The sequence below is a fragment of the Dermacentor albipictus genome, chromosome 1 (genome assembly GCF_038994185.2).
Source record: "Dermacentor albipictus isolate Rhodes 1998 colony chromosome 1, USDA_Dalb.pri_finalv2, whole genome shotgun sequence".
In the NCBI taxonomy this organism is placed as follows: Eukaryota; Metazoa; Arthropoda; class Arachnida; order Ixodida; family Ixodidae; genus Dermacentor; species Dermacentor albipictus.
The window spans coordinates 422685247-422711745 of record NC_091821.1 but is presented as its reverse complement, the minus strand read 5'-3'; the positions used below and the strand labels follow the sequence as shown (position 1 = coordinate 422711745).

Genomic DNA, 26499 nt, shown 5'->3' with positions numbered 1-26499 from the left:
ACATACTGTATTCTATAGTACATATCCTTCCCACGTTACCGCCCCACTTCCAGCTCCCGCAGACAATTTACAGGGTGCTTTTTTTTTTTTGAAGACAGATTTTTTATAAAAACGCTATGACCATGAGTCACCTTTAGTCTTCGCATACGAGCTTTACGGCGAGGCGGAAATACGTTGCCGCTGCTTAAGCTACTCTGAAAAAGCGAATTAACAAAAACTTATTCTATATTTTTTTTTACTAGTGCCTTAAGGGCAGTTGTTTAAACAGCGAATTTGAAGGTAGTCATGTTTTAATACACCTCCATTTTTATTGTGGTAGCAATTATATGGACACTCTAGGTGCATTACTGCTGGCGCCATCGGCGTCGGCGTCACCATGAGGTTTCATATAAAGTCCAAGGCCCCGTCGCAGATGGCGTTCAAGATACCGTGGCCCGGGCGGGTCAGCCCGGGCCACTGTATTTCGAAAGCCATCTGCGACGGGGAAGGAGTCCGGCCACGCGCTCTGCTTTCGCGGCTTAGTTCGCGTTGATGCGAGACGCAGCACGAAGGTCAATTCGCTCGCTGCTGCTGCCGCGTTTCCTCGCTCCAGTTTTCTGGCAGCGAGTTTCCGCGGTCATCGAGTGAGATGTGTTCACGTTCTCTTATGTGTGCGCATGACACCATGCTTGTTAATCGGGTTAGTATACCTATGTTTACAAGGCTGATAAATCTACTATCCTGACTTTGTATAGCAAGCTGTCCAATAATTTTCTATTGCAATCGGTGCTTCGCCTTTCGGGCGACATTCTTTAACGATCTTGGAAATCGCAGCTAATTCTGATGTTTATCATCAAATTTCAATGGTAAATCCCGGCAATATCGAAACCGAGCGCCGCGGCAGCGCAGGAAATGCGGCCTCGCAATCATATCAGGCCGAAACAACCCGTGACGACATGCACAAGGAAGTTTGAGACCGAACGTCTCGGCCAGTCGCGGCAGCTACTGATACGAAACGCCTTGCCTGCCAAGCATGTGCCGCTGTATGTCGGGTCAGGATTTTTTGCGGCATGCTATCGTTCAAACTTCGCCCCACACTTGTTTACAGGGCGTTGCCGTCTGACGCGCATGCGGGACGCGCTCAGTCTCGATATTGCCTGGTTTTGGCATTTCAATTTCGATGATGAATACCTCAGATCACGCGCGCTTTCTTTATCTCTAAAAGATGAGTATGCCATAAATTGTGACGCCCAACAAGTTTTTACGTACACCACTGCCCTCAAGAAAATAATAAAATTTTTGATGAACCAATATTTGCTAATTGGTCTTTTCAGAGTAACTTAAGCAGCGGCAAAGTATTTGCACCTCATCGTATAGAGCTCGTATGCGAAGACGACAGGTGTCTCAGGGTGATTTTTTATATCTGTATCGTCTAAAAGATCCACCCTTGAAAGAGGCAGATTCATGCATAGCATTTTAAAAGGAGGCTTTCTTTGCTTACGTTCGCTGGTTTCGCGTTGCTGCCGTGCTGCTAAGTGGTGTGTGTAGTACTGCTGGGTCGGTCGCTGTATATACCTCAGCGGATATATACATATATATGCACGAAGTGTTTTTATTGTGTGCTGACTAAGTATGCACAGGTTTGCTCTGCGTAACGAAAATATTACTTCCTACATAAAGATATAAAGTCGGCTCACAGGGCAGGTATCTCTAAAACACCTCTATCTGTAAAAGAAAGGTAAATTATATTTAACGGATTTTTTTACTTACCTGATTTTTATTGATTTAGTTACTAGTATGCGCCACTGGTTGTAATGCCAGTCACTTGGCCAATCCTGCAGAATGCGCATTTCCCACTACGATACCTACATAAAACATGGGCATATAATGTCGGCTGACAGATATCTCTAAAGCACACCTATTTGTTAATATAATGGCGAAATATATTTCACGGATCATTTGATTGACGGGGCTTTTTTTTCTTCTTTCTTTATTTAGCCATTCGGTATGTGCACTTGGGGGTGTGCCCGTTCATGGCCATTCCTCAAGAATGGGTATGTCCCACTGTGTCACAAGAGGTACAGAAACTCTAAATGTAACTTGGTATACGTGTCGTACTTTTGTAGTGAATACACCTGTCATCACCACTCTTCCCTCAACAAGCATCGCACATCGCCTTCGTCCTTGTGACGTCGCTGCGTGTGCGCCTCACACCGTGCCTGCACTGCGAATTGGAGTTTGCGGTTCGGCGTAGCTTGTAAGTTATGCAGTGCATAAACATACATATTGCACGGCAATGAGGTTGTTACTGTTTTGTGGTGGATAAAAATAAACATTTCACGAGATTACACGTTACATAGGAGGAAAGTAAACAAAACTGCATGCATCGAAGTTAGTCACAAAGCGTTTATTAATAACTTTAAGGCTAAACCCCATTAGCGCGATTTTGTGCGCGACAACGACGATCGAGCGACGGCTTCGCGCGACGGATCGGGCCGTCGCTTGAACAGATCGCTCGGTTTTGCAAATCTAGAATCCGTCGCTCGTCGCCCGGAAGTGCCATGAGCGACTAGCCAATAATAGGCAGTCGGAACAGGATGTACATTAGTGACGTACTACCGGTTTGCGCACGTGCGCGCTTCTCAGTATACAAACGGAACGAGCAAGCTACCAAATTTTGATATTTAAACAAAATAAACATATTGCAAGACCTTCAGAAGACTTTGCGTTGCTTTGTACAGCCAAACAAATTAAACAATTATGGCAAGTGCCACGCCAGGTTTGGCGCTAATCGATCCCCTAATACCGGCAACACCGGAGAGCTGTCGCACGAAGCGGTCGCTCGCTTGGAGTTTGACTTCTGGGCGACGAGCGAACGCGACAGCCATCTCTATCGCGTCGCTTGTCGCTGTCGGGCAAGAAATCGCTTGCATGGGGTTTATACTATATCAAAGCTTCCTTTGGCGTAGATTAGAACACGTGCGTTTAATCTGTGCTTTTCTTTTTTTTCTCTTTTTTTTTCTTTTTAGGAAGCTGTGGTTGGTGTCGGTATTTCAACTGCAGCTCTGCAGCTCTATGACACCTTTTTTTTTTCATATGTAGCTTTTCTGGATGCCTGCATCATGCATGGTGCGCATCGTCGAGAATTTCTGAGAAAAAAAAGACAATGAACTGAGAGAGACTAATTGGAAGCTCCCGAGTTTTACGGGTTGCTTTCCACGATCCGGCCATTATGCAGTGTACCTTTACACATCAGTGAAACGGGGTCGTAATACTGGATTGTTTGAGTATAGTCCAGGTTTATACCTCCCGGCCACACTACTGATGCTACTGCAGTGGACAGTACTGATTCTGGAGGGCCCAACTGTTCCAGCGGCTGCCACGTTGGCTAGCGCCTGCTCAACCACTCCTTGCAGGATAGAGCTGACGTCTGCGCCCTCTTACTGTTCTAGCACGTCGCCTTCCCAGTTGCCGAGGCGGTTCTAATTTAAATTTTCTTCTGTAATGTTATGATGACATGTAATGACAACGACTGAGCGTGTCTGCTTCGTCTTCATTTTTCTTTTTGTTCTAGTGCTTGGCTTCTTATCACGTTTAGCGGTTGGCACTACTAACGTCGTCCTCTTTTCTCCGCGGATACCATGATGCCTACTAATGGTGTAGCCCAAATAAATATTTGTGAAAAACCGAATGAATCCAGCCGTAATAACTAAAATGTTGTTTTATACCAGTGGCTAAGTCCGGGTAGGTGAGAAAAGGAAGAGAAGCTGAGTCTTTCCACTTCACCACCGGGTGGCAAGAATTACACAAATAGGGACGAATCACACTTTGACTTCTCGAAATAATATTGTTCGCTCTGACCCTGCAAACGTTCATTCCAACAAACACGGCATGAAACAGTCTAAGGCCTATCGCGCATTATGTTTCACCATCTATCGCGTTACGGACGAAAGTCTTTGTTGTTGTTCGCTTATGCTCGCCTCCTCACGCACTGCCACGGCTCTTTCGACAGCCATTACTCTATGCTTGCATCTTTTTTAACGCGACAGCGTTAAGGAGCTTGTGTCGCAGAAAAGCCGGTGTCGTCAGCGTCGGGGGTGTTGGCCGTGAGCAAAAATTGGCGGAAGGCAATTCATACATAAAAACAACTTGCAACATGGGCTAGGTGGGAATCGAAATAGGGTCTCCGGAGTGTGAGACGGGAGACGCTACCACTCGGCCATGAGTTCGATGGTTCAACGCAAGACAAAAGTGCCTCTAGTGAATGCGGTGTTGCCTTAGATACGTGCCGTAGAAAGTTATACTGCGGTGCATATCGGTAATTATGAGCATGTAAATTACAGAAGACGCAGTTAAACGCGTAGCGAAGTACGGTTCCACTACATTTCTTCTGCGCTTGCCGCACACGCAGAGCCATCTTGCGGCAAACACAGAAAACTCCCTCCTCGCAATGTACGGCGCTGCCCCGACAGGTGGCGCGCCACTCGCCCGCTTCTCTCCTTCGTCTCGTTTGAGTGCATTGGGGACGTGCAGGGACCGGTGCGAGGATGCCCCAATACCCTTGCGTTTAATAAGTTTTCTCGCTCTCTTCTCTTCCAACTTCCAGCGTGCGTCACTCGAACCCTCGTGTCTAGGCGACGCGGCTGCTGCTTTTTCTGGCGCTCTTTCTCTCCCCCTACTTTCATTCCCTACCCCCTGTGCTGCGCGGTTGATGTGTCCTCTGCTGAGAGACAGTTACTGCGCTGCACTTTACCCCAACCTTTCCTTCCCATCATCAAGAATCTCCTTCTCCTCTTTCCGCTCACAGCGCGATTCCTAGGTGCAGCGTCCGATGCGGGACGCCTCTGACGTTATCACTGCGCCGTAGCGCGTCTGGTGGGAACGCGTCCCCTGCGATGTGTGCCATACTGCTGGCGAGGAGTCATGCGTCTCCGTGGTGCTCCCAAGCAAGATAGAGGGCGATCCTATCGAGGCGTCAGCCTCATGATCGCGTCCGCCTTCATGGCGGGTCGCGGCCCGGCTGTCCTTGCCGATCACGACGTTTGGCTCGCGTAGATCATTTTTCCCTTCGAAACACTGAGTCCTTTGGTTCGTTCCGCTTACTCAGGCACACGTTTCGCCTTTGTGTGACTCAAGAGCATACCGAGCGAATGAGTGGGCGGTGCGAACGGGGTGCGATAACGCTATCGCGTTCCACTCTTGAAAGCGAAGCGTAAGCGTCCTCCAATTTTTTCCTGGCTTCCTGCAGTCGCATATTCTATCGGTATTTGTGGAGTATCTAAAGATAATATGCCTCACCCGGAGTCCGCGAGAACGCAAGTATCAAAAGTGTTTTCACCTACGCCAAAGGAAGAATATGCGTTGTTCGATACTGTCGTGCTCGTTCGTCTGTGCAACATCTGGCTGAAACGCCCTGCGGTTCATCATGCACAAATTGGGCGTATGCACGACATAGTATCAAAGTTGTGTTCCACACGAATAGATCAAAGGAATGTTGGAACGTGTCCATTGAAGTCTCAGCAGCTAGAGGGCTTTCAAAGATCACAGTTTCTGACGTATATAACATGATTTAACGCCTTTGTACCACACTAAGTCAGGCTGGTAGTTTTAACATGCCACTTCAATGCATTTACTTATGCAGGCAGACTCATGGCAGCTAATGCGGGCCAATAAGCCTTTTAAAAACGGGGCTATGCGAGATACAAAGCTGATACCAACGGCGTTTTGTTAGCTGTCGCCCTGCAAAGACTGTCGATTTCTTTGCCTGTCGTCGTGATTAGACAATTTATTAAAACTAATTACCTAAGCGAATAAATAAGCATTTAACTGCGTAGGCTCGAATGTCAAATGGTGCATCGCATTCGAGAGCATCTCCCATAGTTCCCAGTTCGATACGTCTTCAATGGATATTATTTTTCCGCGCTTAAAAGTTGTGCCGCCCAATGCGAACAAGGATTCCAAGTCAGCGCGCGCAAGTGCGCCTCGCGAGCGCGGTAGCAGCGCTCTCGAAATATGTCTCAAAGAACTGACGCTACTCGATGGCCGACTCGATGGCCGCGTAAAAAATGATGAAGCAGCGACGTAACAGGTTCCGTGACCGTGGGTGCTGCGGCCTGACAGCGGAGAGCGCCGCTGGGTTCCTTGCACCACCACCAGGTGGCGCTCACCTCCACGCATCCGGCTAATGCAATGGATGCGCCTCCGCACATCCATTGCATTAGCCTCTCACAAAACTCGTGTTTCGACTCTTTGTGCACTCACGCAGAGCTTCGCTCCATATAGATTCCAACTCATTGCATCTGTTGCATATCATATTTTTTTAGTTCATTTCAGTCGTACTCCTTATCACCGTTCTAAGCCGCTACACAGTGCTCTAGCATACTGCGTAACGCAGCTGATTACCTATTCGCCGCGAGTTCGAAATATAGGCGGCAGCACCGTCACCACGTTAGTGTGGATGGGCGGTAGACGGCGCGCATTGAAATATACGCGTTGGCGCTGCGCTGTCAACAATTCGGCCCGATTTCCTGGCAACGAAACCCGCTGACTGCAGTGAGATTATATTATATTGCCCTTCAATGCCACATTTTGTTGCTCAAAATGCGCACGTTTCCATTTACTTGAAAGAAGCGCAAACTGTCATTCAATGGGGGACTGGCACTCACCCACACAGTCTCTGTATCGACACTTTTTCGGAGCTATTTGTGTATGTTTCACTTGCGTTCCGCCTACTCTGCTAATATTGTTGCGCCAGTTATTAATACCGCATTCTGTGCGAATCTTGCGCTGGTTAAAAAAAGTTTGTATTCCTGTAGAACGAAGGTAAAGTAGCAAGTTAATGCGCACTCTACAGTTTTTCTTTTTATTGGCTGTGAAATGCAAACACTTAATGTGTTCAATTAGGCGGGCTAGGCCACTGTGACAGTACGTTAGTATAGGATCATCAGGTTGCTTCAGAACAGATTATTTTCATCCCCCTTGCACGGTTACGCGCACGACATTGATTTGACAGAGCTGTAATTATTTCAGGAGCTAAAATCACGAGGTAGTTCTATTTCGGCTAATAGTGGCCACTGTTTTGCATCAAGCTAACAACAACAGAATGAAGAGCGAAGAAAAATCATAATAGCCGCCTTTCAACTTAGTGCTATGACGTCCTCCGTCTAGAGATTGCTGTTTCACACATTACCTTCCTATAACGCCATATTTTAGCTTTCCTTTTGTAGCAGCTAATCAAAGTACAAAAGTGCACGACTTAATGGTGAGTCAAAATTAATTCACGCAGTGGTAACAGAATCATCACATATTGCAGGAACATCTCTGGTCGCTTAACGACTCAGCGAGAGTCATGGGATCAACAGTCATGGTATCGACAGTCAGCGACCACGGGTGCAAGCCCTACTTGGAAAGAAGCGAAGTGCTGGCTAAACATAGTTCACAGCTGACATGTGAAATCATTGAAGCAGATTTCATTAGAAAGTTTGATAGCTCGTGCGTCAGTTCTCCTTCGATTGCACTGTCATCTCGAGAAATAGCGTATCTTGACAGGGCTTGAACGGCAAGCATTCCGTGTGCTCTGTAGGTACGTGCATGGCCAGCACTATCAGCATTGCAAATGATCTTCGAGGTTTTTTAGCCGGTCCTTCACACACTGCGCATCGTAGCACCCTATATATTTATTCCTTCATGGCTTCATGAATAAACTGTTGCAAGTCAGCGCTGTGTGCGTGTCGCTCTCTCGTGTCCTTGTCTCCTTTGCGCCGTGTCCTTTTTTCCGATGAATCGCCAACAAACGGAAGTTTCCACGCTAAGCTCAATTATTCTTTCGCTGTTTTCTTCATACCAATATACTCTCCGTGGCCAGAAATACGTGTGAGCAAGTTGTCTTAATTTTCTTTGACGCACGGAATCGTGTCCAGGCTTTGTGGGGCTAAGCCCACGTTAGTCGTGTTGTCAAAAAACAAGCGCAGTATGATGAGCTGCAGCCAGATCGCAAGCGTCGTCGGCCGTCGCTGCGGCGGTCCGCGAGCTAGGCCTACCGTCTATAGTTCGGCCCCATTTCGATGGGGGGCGAAATGCAAGAACGTGCATTAGGTGAACGTTACAGAACGTCAGGTAGTATTTTCTAATTAATCCGGCGCCTCCATTACCGCGCACTTCATAATTAAATGTTGATTTCAATAGCCCACAACCCCTCACCCGATACCTTAAGAAGAAAATACAAGCACGGGCGGCGAGAGTGCACGGAGCCCACGCGACGTCGCTACAGGGCCAAAAATATATCGGCGGCGCCTACCGCTGTGTGCAAACATGGTGCACGTCTATAGCCGCAGCTTACATTGCCCCATTTTCGCGGTCGCCAGCTCAACCATTTAGTACAGTTAGATTGTCTGGAAAACATTTCGAGAGCACAGGCGCGTGGGCGCGCTCTGGGACGGTGTTATTTGTTTGTGTTTTGCGGAACCATCTGAAACACGGGAAAATTACGTAGAAAAAAAAAATGGAGTGAGCTCGGAGACTGTTAAATATGATGTCTTTGAACGCGACGTACAATTTGACATTCGTGCTTACGCAATTACACAAGTAATTGAATTGAAATACATAATTTGACTACTTTGCTAATCAATAACAGAAAACAATTTCTTCAGTTTGAAGAGCTCTCCGGATTTCGAGACGGAATTTCGTGACGGGTGGCGACGCCGCCTTAACGTTCCCGCACCCGGTCAACGTAACGTCATGGATACTGACGCCTTCTGTTCGGGCCAAGTAAATTTTCTTAATCGGTAAAGACGGACTGCATTGCATTCGTATAGAGCCAAGGACTGACATTTGCAATGTTCGAGAAAATTTACTGCAGCGCAATGACCAAAATAATTACGAAGATAAATCATTTGAAATCAGTGATGTCATAGTGACGCACCGGAGTAAGTGGGTTAAGGCACGATATTTAAAAAAAGAAGGAAAGTTTGGCCTTCGTTTTTAATTTTTAGTAATCAAACCATTACAGTGAAATCAACGAAATTTGACTACCGAGAAAACATTTCCGGTTTAAAAGGATTTGGCGCTTCTCTTTAGTGTCCCTTTAGTGTCACGGATGTTGACGATGTATTCTCGACCGAGTTAATATTTCATCGGCAATTAAGGACTTCACTGCATACTAAAGTAGCCAAAGATAGAACGTAGACTTATACTGCGCCTACAATGTTCGAAGTACGACAAAACTACGTTGAAATCCATGGCGTCACACTGACGTACCGGTGCTTCGGCTTCGGCGCGAAATTCAGTTTAAAACAAGAAAGGTTGGTCTTCTTCTTCTATTGTAATCAACCTCCTACCGTATAATTTACATAGCTGGAGCTTGAAAAAATACTTCATCTGTTAGTAAACTGATTAAGTGTCTCTTTAGCGTCTCTTTAATTCGGGGTTCATCATGGCGACCACGGAAAAGGACTCCGATGGGAGCCGCGAAGCCGTCGTAACGCACGGGCGGGCACTGACCTTCTCCCTGAGCAGTCGCCTCGAGTAGTCCATGGTCTGTATGGTGGAGGCGCACAGGCCGAGCAAGAGCGCGTACCCCACGGTGCCGGAGGCCATGCCGAGGCACATGAGCCACGCGTCGGCCACGTTGGCGGCCGGCGTGCGCCCGTAGCCACACGACACCATTTGCGAGATGGCGTTGTACACCGACCAGGAGTACTGCTCGAACCAGGGCTTGCGCTGCGGGACCCGGGGAGGCAGCGAGGTGTGTGTATACACGTGTGGCGCTCGAGAGTACGAGACGCGCGCTGAAACACTCGCAAACATTGTGGAATCTTTTTAATGAGACGTTTTGCTTTCTTACATATCTTACGTTGGCGTTGGTTTTCCTTCATCCGCAGCACCAACATCCAATTTCCAACATCCGCAATTTTGAAGACACTTATCATCTTGGCTGACTTCACGCGGGTCTGGCATATCTGGGATCTGGCTCTCTGGTAACCAGTCTCAGACAGAAAAAGAGACAGTCGGTTAGGCGAGTTGTAGGTGTCGTATGAACGTGCAGCAGAAGCTAAGGATGTTATCGAAATTGACTATAATTAATCGTAAAAGACACTGGGGCCTGAGAGAGAGTGCGCGATGTTTTACTACTAGCGCCATCTTCCGGGTAAACGCTGAGTTACACGTGCGCGTGGATATCCAGTATGTTCTCGCATGCCCCAGGCTTTCGCCGCGCGAATAGAGTTTGCGTGCTTCTGAAGACAAGGTCGTTTTTGCTGACTTCACATGAATCTTGTAACTACTTCCAGGATAAGAATGAAAGGGTCAACTAAGTGTTGATGCTAAAGAAGGCAAGGACGGAAGCCTAATGTGGCACAAATACAACACGGTAAAAAAAAAATTAAAAAAAAGTTTCAATAGAAGAAACTGTCCCGCTTCAAGAACGGACCGCGAAGCGGTGCGTCGTGCCATTCGCGTCAGACGTGCGGCACTAACTGCTGCACGTCCGAACGGCCTCGTAGACTGTTTCGGAATTAATTTCAATATAGGTCGTTGTTGTAACTTGGATATATATATATATATATATATATATATATATATATATATATATATATATATATATATATATATATATATATATATATATATATATATACACGTGTCTATAGGGTAAATTTAAAAAGAACCATATCTGGTAGGCGGGAGACAAAAATTTCGCCAGTAAACGCGTATTAACTCGCAGCGGCCTCTACAGCGCAGCGATAATGCGGAATTAACTAATGTATCGAAGTATCTTCAGTTACACATGCCAAGTATCGTATCGGATACAATTAATCCGCTTGTATCTTGTATCTGCATCTCTAATGCTTGTCGTACGAGTATCTTGTATCAGTATCATGATATTTGCACACCCCAAACACACATAGCAATTAAATAAGAGTAAGACAGCTTCTTCGCAACTCGAGCAGTGGACGAGACAAGAGAACCCATACTCGGTGGCATCACGAATTCGCCCGCAACGCACTACCTACACGGTGCTTTGAACGTTCTCCGCTTTCGACATACGCAACTTTTACTCCTTTCAGCCAATCCCATAGTGCGAGTGATTACCGTTGCAGCCACTCAGAGGAGCCAACCTGGCACGATTCGATAGCTTCTGCAGGAATCGTACGACTGGAAGCGCGTTATTCAGCGTTATGGAAGGATAAAGCAGTCCTGGGTGGCCGAAAACTTTCGCTAACGTACGAGCGAGTCGGCGGAAATCGCTGTGTCGCGGGGTCATGGCAATGTCGCCCCCGTTTCATACTCGCGTCCTTGCTAGCCCGCCAGGCTTCATCTCGTGGCGAAACTGGCTCGATTTCCGTAATGTTATCAACGATTTCGCATCAACGCTCCTCTTTAAACCTCCGTTTAACGCAACATCTGCAGTGTGGAAAGGACGTTGCGAATCATGAGCGAAGCTGGTTCGTGGCGACTCGCAGGGCTTGAGCTGCCACGCGACCCGCGTTGAAAGTAAGTTTAGGGCGTGATGTTTACTTGCCTGCTTGCCGGGCCACTTACCACAAGGTCTTGTTTGGCGACCCAGGAGTCCGGCGGGAAGCCCTGCATTCTGGGCACGAAGAACTGCAGGCACGCGTTCCAGTGACCAATGAGCAGCAGCAGCCCGATGTAGTTGGTTAGCCGCAGGTACACGCCGCTCGAGTAGAAAAACTGCGAGGTGCGACAAGCAACGCGTTCGTCACACAACGAGTAAAAGGCGTTGTGTGGACATAAACGAGTGAAATAATGGGACAGTAACATTTAATTTTTTTTATGTTTGACTCCACACTTGTCACACGAGGATGATGACACTCGAAACACTTGTCACCCGACAGTATGAGTGTTCGTTTCGAACATTGTTTAGTGCTCAAATGGAACAGTGGCTCAGCTGTAGATGCTGTAGACCAAGATGCCCTTAACAAATTCTTCAAATCTATTTTCTTTCATCTACATTCGTTTGCCGCGCCATGACATGACATGCCTTTTCTGACATTGTGAATTAACAGAATAATTTTCACTAATTGCATGAAGTTGCATGAGGGACTTGCACCGAAGGCAACTTGGAAGCACTTCACGCGCGTTGTCAAGGCAACCTAACACAACCCAAGACGCGAGTCATTCGAAATCGATTCCCTGCATTAACTTGTTAACATGTTTCCCTACCGCTCCGAAGGACTCGGGTATATTTTCTTGATGACATTTCAATAAACCATTCAACTTGAATAAGTCGTTGTATTAATAAGTTTAATGTTGAATACTTTAAAGCTAAAATTAAGGGCTTTGGACAGATAATTTGATGTGCAACGGGAGTATTTTGAAAACTCTCGGTCTGGCCTACAGGCAATGAAAAGTTACACAAATTGCACGCGGCACAAAATCTTCTCCATAAACTGGATTACTCAAGGACGCGGACATTACGTGCACAAGAACATAAAATACACAACTGACTAATGAACAAAAATTTCACCAATATGATTTTCAACTAAATAGGGCACATATTGCAATTTACTCTTGTATCCAAAGAGTTCTCAAGGCACATCCGCTGAGAATGAATTTTGAAGCTAGCACCAGCTTTAAGATAAAGATGGTTAAACTTACCATAAAAATGTAATGTTTCAGTTACTGTCCTTTTATGAAAACGCCCCTCTTACGCACTTGAACACAAAAGTATCTGGAACACCAATGCACCTTGACGCACATTTTGGGAATGCATATATGAAAACAGGTGTCATCCCTTGAATTTGGTTGAAGTGAATATGCCTTGCGAAGTCGCCGGCAACAATTCGTAAATTGCATTATGTACCACACAGTAATTAGTTTAAAAGGTAATTGGTGAAATTATAACTCGATAATAATGCAGTCCGATTTTCGTGCATATATTGTCAGATTCTCAGAGTAATCCGCATCAAATATTAAGATTGTATTAAATACTACATGCTGGTTTTAGAAATGTTGTTGCCTAAGGAAAAGAACCTTTAGTGGGTGATATATTTAATGAAAACCTATTTTAATATATACGGTGTAAATCGGCGCGATGGTGCTTTTTTTTCTCTATTCCTTCTTTAAGAACGAACGGCAGACGCTATAGACGGTTGAGTAGTCGCTGCAGTCCGTTCGCTCACTAAAAGTTAGTTATAATTTTTTTTATTGAATGGTTTCACCGTAAACGCTGTAATAACAGTATTAGAGAAGGACGCTGCAGGAGGCAAAAGAATTACGCAATTTTAGAATCGCCACCAACCGATATATGTCGACGAAAATTTTCGCTGTCGTACGCAAACAAGGCAGACGAAAAGCACCGGAAGCAACGCCAACGTGATGCTACCCGCCTCGTTTATTTTCATTAACGCCAACGGGTTTTCCCGCATGGGCACACCTCTTATCGCTATTTTCTATCATGTTCGTGTATCGGCGACCTATATACCGTAGCTTGCGGTTCAAAAGCGCGATAATGGATCGGATGTCTCAGCAATTCATTATTGCAGTGAGCTGCTCTACTTCAGTATAGCGTCGAGCATGACGTCGGAGGTGCTTATACGGCTCTGTTTAAGCGTCCGGTTTCGAAAGCAGAGGGGAAAGAACGAAATTTTCTCGACGAATATCTAAACTACGTTTGGCGTCTCTAAAATTGCGTCAATCGCTCTAGCCTCGGGCAGCGCACTGCTGCATTACTACCGTTGCAACCTGCTTCTTCAATCCAGTAACTAAACACAATTAATTAACGATTTTAGTTAATCAGCAAACAGACTGCGACGGCTTAATGTCCACCTAGCGTCCGCCGAGATGAAGGAGACCAGTGGTGGAGGAAACATCTCATTGGTTGAACCCTACTAAACATTTTTAAAAAGTGATTCCCTTGAAATATATCCCCCTGTATACGATTATGTACCCTACCACAAGAAGACAATAGCATAAGTGCTGAAAGGGCTTTGCAGAGGGCATTAGAGTCCCTTACAAGTGACATGATTTTTCGTGCTCCGAACGTACATGTTCGCTGGGAAGCCGCTATCTTCTAAGCTGAGGCGTGCGGCTCGTTGTGCTGGACGGATAATTGGTGATGGCTTGTATTTGCTTTTTTTTTGGGGGGGGGGGGGGGGGGGAGGGTCGGTCTGCATGCAGCAAATGATCTGGCGACAGAACTTGCATGGAATTCCTGTTAGCTCGTTTAATTCCGTCTGTGCGCTCCGTCGACATCTTTCCGCTCTACGTCGCCATATCGCTATTCCTTCTATTATATTGAACCACCCGTAGATATTCGCTAATGTCACGAGGAACACCAGCCAAGTCCTGTTCACACGACACGATACGCACAACACACACACACACGCGCGCACACGCGCGCACGCACACACACACGCACACGCACGCACACACACGCACGCACGCACAGATAGACAAGCACAAACACAAAAACGCAGACACACACGCAAAGACGCCGAGTCTTCAAAATATTTATTTTCGAATGCGGACCATCTCTGCGTTCTAAAGTGTAGCGGCCATCCCATAACACCCTCAGAATCATTTGAAGGCACCCCATGTGCCTTCAAATAATTGTCAAGATTGTCATGATTGTCAAAATTATCAGATAACTGCATTGAGCGCTACGATTTTGTTCTAGGGTGTATAGTGATTATAGCTATCGAACTATACGTGATATTCGATGACAAGCATGCTGGCAAGAGCCCTCGTCAAACAAAAACAGCTGTAGGTTATTAGTGGTACAGTGCGACGCAGCACTGTACCCAACCGAGAGGCATGACCGATAAAGTCCAGGGGCCGAATTATCGACGCTTTTCGTTCGTAAGTGCCTTTCGACACTGGCCACTCACCTGTGCTAACAATACGGCCAGCATAAGAACACGCTAGACTTTGCTCTTGCGAACAATTCTATGGAATTCTTCTGAATACGCGCTCTGTAGTGAACTCCACAGAAGTTGAAAACATCGTGCTAAATTCGCAATGTTTTCTTGGTTCGCAAGCAATATTTACAATTGTCAGGCCGCCTTATCTAACGATATGTCCAACGTTAGGACTGGTTGGAATTCGCACTTAAGAACAATTTTAGTATTAGAGCGTTTTGGCGTAATAGTTCTGCGGAAACCCGCAAGGTGGAGGGAAGTAAATAATACAGGAAAAATGAGACACCCAACCAAACGTTGCAATTGCTACAAATGAAACCCATACGGTATCCTTGAAAGAAAAGCCTCGCAGTTGAAGAAAAATCCGACCTTTGCTTCGAGCTGTCGAAAAATTCGACTTCGCCCTGCCCTCTGCTAAACGCCTGGTTAGCTCAGATGGTAGAGCGGCTGCCCCGGAAAGGCGGTGGTCCCAGGTTTGAGTCCCGGACCAGGACGAATTTTTCTAGCGTAGCAATTACTACGTTTGGGTGGGTGTCTCATTTTTCCTTTAAGAGCGTTTGGTCCGTAAGTGCTTTTTGTCATTTGTCGGAGCATTCCGCAAATTGATTTGTCCAACATCTGGATTGGTTGTCATTTCCCTTACGCACAAACATAGCGTAATAATGTTTTTGTCAATACGAGGATTGTGACCAATTTTACGAAGTTTGTTTCTAAATAAGTGCTGTTTACTATTAGCCGGTCTCCTCTCTAATAATATCCGGTATCACGATTGACTGACACCTGCTATAACGAACATTATTAAGGAAGAACATTTTTATAATACGGGTTCTGGGGACGACTTCATAAAATTTTACGTTCGTAAATGGTCTTTGGCCCACCTCCTCCTCTATTATAGGTGCAGCGTCGGCAATGCCGGATCAAAAAATTTTGCGGCCCAGGGCTAGATCTACCTCGGTACTCGAGTGGTGATGGTGGTGGTGGTGGTGGTGATGATGATGATGATGATGATGATGATGATGATGATGATGATGATGATGATGATGACGACGACGACGACGACGACGACGACGACAACGGCATTTCGATGATCTATAAAGTTGTTAAGTATTTGCACTGCTGTATGTACCGCTTCCTTCTTTTTCAGTTTATCCTCAGATGAAAGGTCATTTGCCTATACATATGATCGATCAAAGGCATCATGTATCTTGACGTAACGTCGGCAACATTTTTTCTGCTTTGAGATAAGGTGTTTCTTTGTTTTTGTTAGGGTTGTTATGTAACGCTTGTTGTTTAACAGGCCCGTCACTATCATTTAACCATGACATTAGTCACAAATCCACCAACTGCTCCATCGTCATCGCTGTGGAAGGAGAAAGCCACGTGCTGTGAAGCAACAAACATTTTAGTACTTATGAAAACAGCGCGAAGTAACAAAGGACAAAAGGAGGCCTAGAAGAACGGCGCTCTCTAGTCCTCTTCTTCGGCTTTTGTTATTTTGCGCTGTTTTCACAAGTGTGGTATACCAATATGTCCAAAGTATGGTTCCTTTGAAAGATTTTTGGTATGCATGGACATATTATATTGCAACTCATATATGGCATATGTGGCAAATACCAGAAAGCGCATGTACGACTCTAAACCTCAAACGGGATTACATGTTTATGGCGTGCATAATTCTGACAACCATTTTAGAACCGATGAAAGAGACAACGCAAAGGCTCAATAACTTTTTACCGCGGTCATTATTCGAATAGAATAAACCGTAGACCCGTACGTGACACTTTATATTAATCACAAACAAAGATAAAGTAATGCCACTACAGGGTAGCATAAACAAATGTCCCATCTAAAAATGCGTCATGTGGCTTTTGCTACTCGCAAACTCTGATATTTGCTCATAAAAAAAATATTTATTAATGGTTCCCGTTCGATGAACATAATGGCTAGCAAATGCATTCTTCTAATAGCGAAGGTGGACCGCAGGCAATTCCTGATCAAAGAAATATTTTGAAATGAGAGTTCTGTTTTACCAACTTGAGACTGGAATATTCCAGTAAATGCTAAAGACAATACATATATTTAAGAAGAGCCTAAAATTAGTTTGCTTTAATATTTGCAGCAGGCCACGAGCGGTAAAATCTCGCAGTGTGCAGCGTTGCATGTTCTACCTCAGCACAAAATGTCGAGTCAAGATCGGCTCTGCATATTTCGGATAATTCGTAAGCCTGCTTGATGAGCTCCGCGATGCACTCGGAGGCTTCCTTGAGAGCTGAAAACAGCTGAAATTTTTCGCGACGGTTAGTGTACGTAGCCTTTTGATCACCCAATGCTCTAGTTATTTTATCAATAGCATTTTACGTAACTATATGGAACTTTCTTGTGGCCAGATATCTCATGGCTTTCGCCGCTCCATAAACTATGTCGAGGCGCCTCACATGCGTTCAGACTTATATCGCTTACGGACACTCAGTTCATTTGTCTTTCCCTAAAAAAGTTACCTAGCGCGAACAAAGCCGACATATGCGCCTAAATAATTAGGAAGACAACAGACGTTGAAAGGCCTAAATCAGGCTTCTCAAGCGCCACACTGGTCTTGTCAAACTACTCCAAAACCTCCTTCCACAAAGTTACAATGAAAGCAGTTTCGAGCTTCGACAGCTGTTCGCGGGGAGATTGTGCGAGAGGCGAGTGTTACCAGTTTCCCTTCATCTTGACGGAGAATACTAAGACAGACGTCCATAAGTCGGAAATTAACAACAATTTGTTCGCACGAGTCAGCATACCGAGGCCATTTCGTATTCGACAAACTTTTCAAAAAAGGTTTCCCACATTGTTCAATGCTGTTCAGGAAGTAGTCCCAGCGTTGGTGAAAAAAAACACATACTTCTTGCATTCAGTAAAAAAAAAGGCTGTTTTGACACAATAACAAGAACTGCAGGCATCAACCAGGTTTAAAGGTTTAGCGCAGCATGCTACATAAATTGCCAATGACTTCTTCTTTACGTGCGCCAGCGGGCCCTTGTATTTCCCTGCCACGTTGCTGGCATTGTCGCAAGAACGGCCTCAGCAGCTTTCCATTGAAATGCTGTTCTCCTGACGAAGAAAACGCATGGTGCCAGGTATTCAACATTGTGCTATTCAAGTGGTACAAACCCAATGAACCTTTTGTGAGCATCACTGTGTAGCCTGCATCTGAGGACAACGGGAAGTTGGTCAGCGTGGGAATCGTCTGGCTTGGAATCAACAATGACAGAGTAAGCTTTGGCTCTTCTCCTCAAGAACTCGTTTCCTTAGGATATATACCATCATGTCAACAACAGCGCTGCAAGTCGACTTGGAAAGATTAGATGTACGTATTACGGAAGTACATCATTTCCTGTGAACCAATTATAAATATATTATTCTGCTGGTGTTGCTACGAAAGAAGTGGAGGTGAACCCTCGTCTCTTCTATGGGAAAATGCATGAGAGGAAAGCCCCTTGCGGGCTCTTGTCGAGCAAAGGAAGAAAGCCTCTGTGCAGGTCACCTCCCCAGACCAAATATTCTTTACTTCTATTTCGGCTACTACTAAACCTTTTTCTAAGTAATTCTTGCGGTAGATCACTCTCTGGACCACATGTTACAACTTTAAGTGTATAATCTAAATTTCCAACGGAGCCCTGGTGAGGGCCTTTTAACATTGTGGAGGGGCCCATCAAGAAAACAGTTTTCCCGGGGCCCCTTTGTAGTCGTGAGCACGGGCTACAGCCCCTTTAGCCCACAGGCCAACCCGGCGCTGAGCATAACAACTGTCTGGAATTCGGTCGTACACAACAACTCTAGCTTTTAAAAAAAATTGTCGCCAAACCTGATGCTGGACTTATCATTACCGAAAGCTGTCGGTAAATGGCAGAGCGAACTTACAAGCGTGGAGCCTTACGATGCACAGCGCAGGGAACTAATGCGACGCAATGGAAGATCACTACAAAAAAACACAGCACTGCGTTGTGGTCCCTTTTCTTCATATCGCATCAGTAACTTGCGCTCGCGGTTTAACTATGCATTACGAGCAACTAGTAGAATTGTCAAGTCTGTTACAGAGATCAGAGCCCGTACATGCCCCCAACCAAAAAAAGAACAGAGGAACAATGTTCTCCCGCTAAAACTGTTCATGACGTTAGACACGTCGTTAGCGAAATCGACGGGACAATAACAAACAGCCCTTATGAACAGAAAGCTTGGTGAGTTAAGCCCTTATAGGCCATATCATAAGAAGCCAACAAACAATCTTATAGCTAGGCCGGTAACATATAAGAACTCGCTTCGCTAGATCCATTAATTACTTGTTCGCCATTCACGGACGACCGATCCCGGTGATAACGTTGGTGGAGTACCGCTCTGACCACTGACAAAGTGTGGGACAATAACAAACAGCCCTTATGAACAGAAAGCTTGGTGAGTTAAGCCCTTATAGGTCATATCATAAGAAGCCCTGGTCCATCACCACGCGCTCGTAGTGACAATGGCTTCGTTACATTATCGCGGCTTTGGGCCCTTGACCCGTGTTCAGAAACGTCATAACGCAAGTACTGCTCGCAAAAGCGGCTCTCACCAATCGTGACGCTGAACATATTAGCGAAGGCGGCTAGCCAAAAAGGAAACACAACTTATACAAATTAAAAACTGTGAATTCGGCCCCTCACGTTTGAGAGGACACTGGACAGTGCTTTGGCGGTAGGCCAGTCATTGAACAGCGTGTCCCTTGAGGCATAACAGCTCCCTTCCCCCTCCCCCTACCCTTTGTTCCCTAGAGACATGGCGGCACTTCAGCGCAGACGGAATTGAGCAACCGGTTAGCTACAAACCCCCCCCCCCTCCCCTTTCCTGTCGTCCCACTCCATATGTATTGATGAGCTCCTACCTTTTGACGCTATTCCAGATCCACGCCTCTGAGCGCAATTATACTTGATGTTTTCTTGAAACTAGGTAATTTGTCACTGATACCGCATCAAAATGAGCAGCGCGAAACATACCGAAACGAGAGCATACACCAGAAGATGAGGAAGAACAACCATGACTGCGTGGTTGTCGGGTGCAAATAAATAAACACGAACATTTCCTTAAATAAACCATAGTTAAAAGCGCTTCTCGCTTTGCTGCCTCACTGATTGCCGCGTTGTGTTCGCGCCCTCTTCACGGTCCGTCTTTTGCGCCGCTGAAAAAATTCTGCAGGCACACGCGCGTTGCCTCATGTCCTTCCTCGCGCCAAGAGTGGGGGGGAGGACTCACATAGTTCTGCTCGACGTTGTCCAGGTACCGGACGAGCCTGGTGAGGCGGAGCAGCTTGAGCAGCTTGAGGAACTTCGTGAGGTGCAGGAGGCGCACGGTGATGGCGAACGAGGCGTCCCCTTCGTCGGCCTCGTGGCTGAACAGGGTGAGCATGAGGGCGAGCAGGTAGTCCCAGGGCAGCGTGGACACCAGGTCGATGAGGAAGAAGCCGCGCAGGTAACTGCGCGCCACGTAGCCCGGGTCCATCACCACGCGCTCGTAGTCCTGTTCCACGATCACCCCTGCACGCGCGCGCGCGCACGAGCTCAGAGACGCACTGGTATAAAGGCGTGCGTGCCTGCAATAGCGGATGGCGTGTAGGCGGCGTCTGGTGGTTGGCGTTGGCAGCGGACCACCGTGCGTGGCAGCGACCGAACGCAGTAACGGAGCCCGTATTCCCAAAACGTTCTTACGCTATGTGTCTTCGTAAGACAAGATGTCGGCCAGTGGAGACGCTGGGCGTGTCGTTAGCCGAATTTACAACGCTTTTCGTTCGTAAGTGCTCTTTGCCATTTGTCGACCGCCTTTGTTATTATGTCCAACACCGGGAGTGGCTAGAATTTGCTCTTATACGAACGCGTCTGTATAGCATAAGAACTGTTTTTGTGTGTGTGTGTGTGAATACGGGTCTTGATGTTTCGCGTTACAACCACACTAGACAGTTCTATAGGCGAGCGTCGCTTATACGGTTCAGTTTTCACGCGCTGTGGTAGCGCATAGCACAGAGCTTCCTGCATGCTAAACGTACTGGACGGAACCCTGGCGTTGCGCTCCTTATGCTGCCATGGGAATGACGGGCTTATTCCACGAACTTGTTTAATACTCGTGCTCCGTGCTTTACACTTTATTGTGACGTTATTTATAATGCTAAGATCATTATAAATTCCCAAACGCTCATACTTTTCTAAGCCCAAAAAAGATAATGCATCTCTGTGTATGTGCAACTCGTAACGCAATACCCTGTTAAAAATTATCAATGAGTAAATTAATAAACCCATTTAAAGCCAGAAAGCAAGTTGATGTACTGCCCGTAATTCCCAACATGGGTGCTATTTCTGACATGGTAAAATTACGTCATATTGTCAAATTCTGCAACGGCGACCTTTTCAACCGATCGGAGAGGCTCAGAGGGCAGCTGCGGCCTCTCTTATCGGCTGCAAATGCCGCCATCACAAAATTAGACAATGCGGCGGACATATTGCATTATACATTACGAATAAACTAATTCATGCTTCAACATGTTACGTAGAAATAAAAGGTTTTCACCATATGTTACGTATCATATGTTGAAACATTATTTTGGACAAATTGTGCCACATTGTAAAATTATGCAATGGCGGCATTCTGAGCCAATGAAAGTGGTCTTAGCTGGCCTCTGGGCCAATCAGAGGCAACAGTATGGCGAATTTGACATCGTGGCGGAATGGTTTCCAGAATATATCACTCCTGGCTTAACCGCCATGCTTGCAGCTCCCGTAAACACGAGCGCCAAAATTAATTCCCTATAGTAGTTTTTGTAGTAAACTATGCCAAAGAAGAACTTTGTCGGATTTAGCATTTTTCGGCGAGCGCGTCCCACAGAGACACATTCAACCAGTAGTCAGCTTGGCTGACATAGTAGAAAGCTTTAGCGTGTCTGGTATTTGGATGAACTCAAGCGGACTGGACGTTTTACCGGATGAGCATAGGCGCAAACGTGAACGGTCTGCACGGTGCAGCCACCTGGTGGCCCAGAGCTCCATCAGGCGAACACGGAGGTAATATTGCAGTAACGAAGTGTGTTCTACTTCGCTACTGGTGAAAATCATCGGCAGCGGCGTAATCGTGTTGCAGCCGAAAATCAACACCAGCAGTGAAGTAAAATACACTTGATTACTGCAATAGTATCTGTGTTTGTCTGGTTGAGATCTGCGCTGCCAGGTAGCTTCACCGTGCAGGCCGCCCATATTTACGCCTCCGACCGTCCGGTAAAACGCCCAGTCCGCCTACGTTTACCGAATATCGGACAAGCTAAAACTCTCTAATGAACCGGAGTGGACGCAGCATATCACTCTCCGCTCTGTCGGCTCGGAATCTGGGCGATGTCAGCGTTAAATGCCTTCCGCTGCCGTCGTGAGCGTTATGCGCACGCGCATAAGAGTTCCCACCAAACAGTTATGTGCAGCTTGCAAGGATACACTGGTCTAAGTGCACGGAACGAACTGTAAACGCTCTGCTAAAACTTCCCATTTCTATTCCTATTAGGTTCACCGCATTAGTGGAAGAGTCCGGGTTAATTTGGTCCAGCCGAAGTTTCTCAATGCACACAAAATTATTAGTGAACAGGTGGTATTGCACTGCGCGTCCAACCACTTGGTCCAACGCGACCTCCAGTGGCCGGAGGTGGCACAACGGCACAACACTACAAGTGAACCCGGTGGAAGCGTAGATTACGGACTGTGATGTATAAGCCACCCGCACTCTGTGCTAACTCAGTGGATCCACAGCGTCGACGTCTTAGACAGCGCATGCGTGCCGTATTCGGTCGCAGCGTTACGAAGACACTGAGACACATTTGCACCATGGTGAATAAAGTTAAGTAGTCATTAGGCAGCACTGTCGTGAATAATCATGAATAATTGACGACAGGCTAGGTGACCCTCTGTCACCGCCCTGTTTCGAATGAAATGGCTGGCTTATAAATCATCAACTTGGTCATAATCACCATCATCGTCATCGAGGCACGTAGACCACGTGCACAACCCTTCTGTATACCGCCATTTTTGGAAACATTCTCATGTAGTAACGTATATGTTGACATGTGATTATTAGACATGGGGGCTGTGGAGCATATGGGCGGTGTATTCGATAGGCTGCAGCCGGGATCCCACAACTTCACTCGAAAGGCAAACAAGCCTTCCCACGAGCTTCTCGTACCAAGTGCCACTAATTCTTTTTTCTTAATTAAAACAACGGTTACTTGGTGTATATGATATGACAAGAAGTGGCTCCGACAAAAGCAACAGCGGGGAAAGCTAGGCCTGAATAATGTAAGGCAATTTTATGCCAATGCTATTCCTTCTCTTTCTTCGTCATTGATCCGAGGGGCGCTCCGCCCACGTTATCAGCCGAATCGGCTCGCCGTGAACGGTAGATGATAAGAAATGAATGGAATCGAACGAATGGAATTCTCAGCATGTGCGGAGCCTGTAATCACTCGTGGGGCAAAAGCGCGATAGAGGGGCGGAGTACTGAGGGCATAGTTCCGCGCGGACGCAGCAGACATATTTGAGTAGGGCCGCGGAATAAGAGGGGGAGGCCGCGTGCGTGTGGCAAAGGCAATAAATATCGATAATATTCATTTCTCGAGAATACGAAAAATATTCCTATCATCCGAAATTTATCTGACTTGCAACAATCAAAATGACAACGTCAAAGTGAGTGTATGAATTTTCTTATTTAAATTTCTGTTGAAGACCTCTTCGATGACTTTCTAGACCTTCCGCTCAATGTCGTTGAGGTGATGTTTCCGGAATACTTAACCATTCGCGCTCGTATCTTCACCTAAACGTTGCCGCTGCTGCACGTACTCCAAACGTATCGCGCAGCTGGATGCAGCGAGCGCTTTTCAAGTGCGCCGGTCATTGCTGGCGTTATGCACGATCAAGAATTCACACGCTGACTTCGTAACTGTGCGTCGCGACTCTAAATTCGCATCAGCCATCGGCGCGCGGGATAACGCTCAAATCATCCCCAACTTAACGTATTGTACATATCCTGGGCCGGGGACCTTTTTTCTTTCTTTTCAACATTCGTATTACCCGGGAATTTGTATCAACTATGTTGCTATATATTGACACACGGTGAATTCAAAACGCTGTCATTAGGAAAACGAATACTTCGCCAACATGCTGAAAGCCGCTTCCACCGCACGTGCGCACACGTGCGCACACGTGCGGCCCCCACGTGCGCACGTGCGCACCGTGGGGGCCGTGGGCCCCGGGTGCAAGGGGCCATTTGGGGGGGGGGGGGAGGGGTGTCATATACGACTGAAGACGCCCCTCTTTCCGCCGGTTACACCGGAGGGGGGGGGTGTAGGTGTGTAGGGTGTGTAGGGGGGGTGTAGAGTGTAGGTGTGTAGGTGTATAGGTCGTCTGGCACCCGGGTGCCAGACGACCAGACGACCTATAGCTACGCCATTGGCAGCAGCCACGCGCCCGTAGCCCCCACCCCCTCATGGCCAGAGAAAGTGGTCCGTGAGTATAACAATGAATTTGGTGGAAGTGCGTTTAATATGGCTTGAAGACTCTTTCTCAAATACGAGTAAAGAAGCACTCTGATCAGCTTATTTTGGTAAATCGTAATAGAGCGTCAAGATTTTGGGGCAATGACATACCGTGGCACCGACCACCGCCAGCGCCTGAATTGCGTGTAATGCTGTATCACGTGCCGGAGCATCTCATTCAGCTCCTTTGCGTGCTTTTCTTTTTGTTATACTGCCGCGGAATTTTGGTTTATTGTAGCAGTTTTACGCAAGAATGTTTTTTTTTTCATTTAGGGCATTATATGTCGTACGAGATTACCTCGTGTTTCTCAGTTCCAATTTGGGTAAGATTTTGCTCTATGTACTATCGCATACATAGAGAGCATGGTAGCTTCTACACAAGCTCAATGGTAGTTAAATCCCAGTGGACATATTAAAGCGAACATATTCTTCAACGAATTAACAAGTTCCATTCGAAAAAGTGAAGCAGTAGAGTACGTAAAGCTAGATATACGCGACTGACGCGGCCAGTTACGCGCGTAACACGTGGCAATCTCGCTCGTAAATCTACTGTCCTTAGTTATGTTTCAGCATGTTGAATTGGGCATGGGAATTGAGCAGGGCAGGACAGGGAATTGAGTCGCGCATGGGAATTTATTGGTATGATTTATTTTTATTGCGATACCAATCATATGGACCCTCCAAGCGAATTTCTGCCGTCGACGTCGCCGTGAGGTTCCGTGTAAAGTCCAAGGGCAATAAAATCCCCACGAGCCGTATGCTCTATGTGCGAGTAAAAGTGTGCGAGGGTGATCCGGCCTTCGCGGCTCAATCTCGCGCACGAAAGGGAGGAAAGCGAGGATGAAGCGCGCCGTCTTCCGTCGTGCGCAAGGCTCAGTGGGGGGGGGGGGGGGAGGAGGGGGGGCGCGTTCTACTCCGGGCGGCCCGCCCGGAGTATAGAGAGAGAGAGAGAAACTTTTATTTATAAACGATTGACGTGCAGTGGTCGGAGACCCTTTAGTCCAAGGCCCCGCTGGCCTCGGCCGCCCGCTTGACCTGTGTTATGAAGGACTGTTGTCCCGCCAGGTCTGAGCTGGTTAGCTGTGCCTCCCATTGCTCCATTGTGTGGTGTGTTGTATCAAACGGGTGTGAATCACAATCCCAAGTAATGTGTTGTAGTGTTGGTATGCCTCCGCACCACGGGCAGTCGGGCCTGTAGCGAGTGGGGAACATGGCATTCTGTAATTTAAGGTGGGGGAATACCCCAGTCTGAATTTTGCGCCAACTGGCGGCTTCCTCTCCACTGAGTTGCGGATGAGGGGGAGGGTACTTTTTTCTGGTTGCACGCTGATGAGCGAGAATCTCCCGGGCATTCGTTGGATTGGGGTCATTACAGTGGCTACCTGGGACCGTCCCAGTCGAGTCGGCTCGGTTAATAATACCTCGGGCTAGCGAATCGGCCAGTTCGTTCCCCTCAAGGCCTGTATGACCTGGACACCATAGGATCCGGTGATGATGGGCGAATTTCGTTGGTATTATTGAGTGACATGTTTTGGTCACGTGGCCCTTGAGAAAAAGGCGACATGCTTCTTGTGAATCTGTTATTATGGTGACGCTCTTTTGCGTGCGTTCCGCGTGAGCGAGGGCCATTGCCACGGCGAAAGTTTCGGCAGCCGCGGGAGTACCTGCCCTAACGGAAGCCGTAAATTGTTGCCGTGCTTTCGTGTCGATGATTGCCACTGCGTACCTCCTGATGTTCATTTGGGCATCACTGGCGTTCGAGTGCACGTTCGAATACGCGGCTTCGTCTGTGTATATTGTGTTGTACGTGGTATTATTTTCATACATTGTTCTAATATGTTGTACACGTGCTTTTCGCCTTGCTTTATTGTATTCAGGGTGCATGTTTTTCGGTATGGGTGCCACTGTTATTCGAGCTCGTGTTGAGGGTAGTAGTGGTAATAACTGTTCGCTGATAAATTGTGGGTGTGGGGAAATACGTACCCTTGTCAGTAGGGCCCGTCCTGCGTGAGTGTAGCTCAAGCGTTCCCTCTGGGAGATTAGTGTGGCTTGTTTTAGTTCTTCGAATGTGTT

At 46.8% G+C, this 26499-nt stretch overlaps 1 protein-coding gene across 1 annotated transcript in view; it reads right to left on the bottom strand.

Moving 5' to 3' along the window:
• Positions 1-26499, bottom strand: part of LOC135896936 (potassium/sodium hyperpolarization-activated cyclic nucleotide-gated channel 1-like) — a 50031-nt gene that overhangs the window by 10104 nt on the left and 13428 nt on the right. The window contains exons 4-6 of the mRNA XM_065425485.2: positions 20124-20404; positions 11518-11667; positions 9478-9696 (exon numbers count right to left, since the gene is read on the bottom strand). Coding sequence (XP_065281557.1) covers positions 9478-9696; positions 11518-11667; positions 20124-20404 — 650 coding nt within the window. The remainder of the gene's footprint in view (positions 1-9477; positions 9697-11517; positions 11668-20123; positions 20405-26499) is intronic.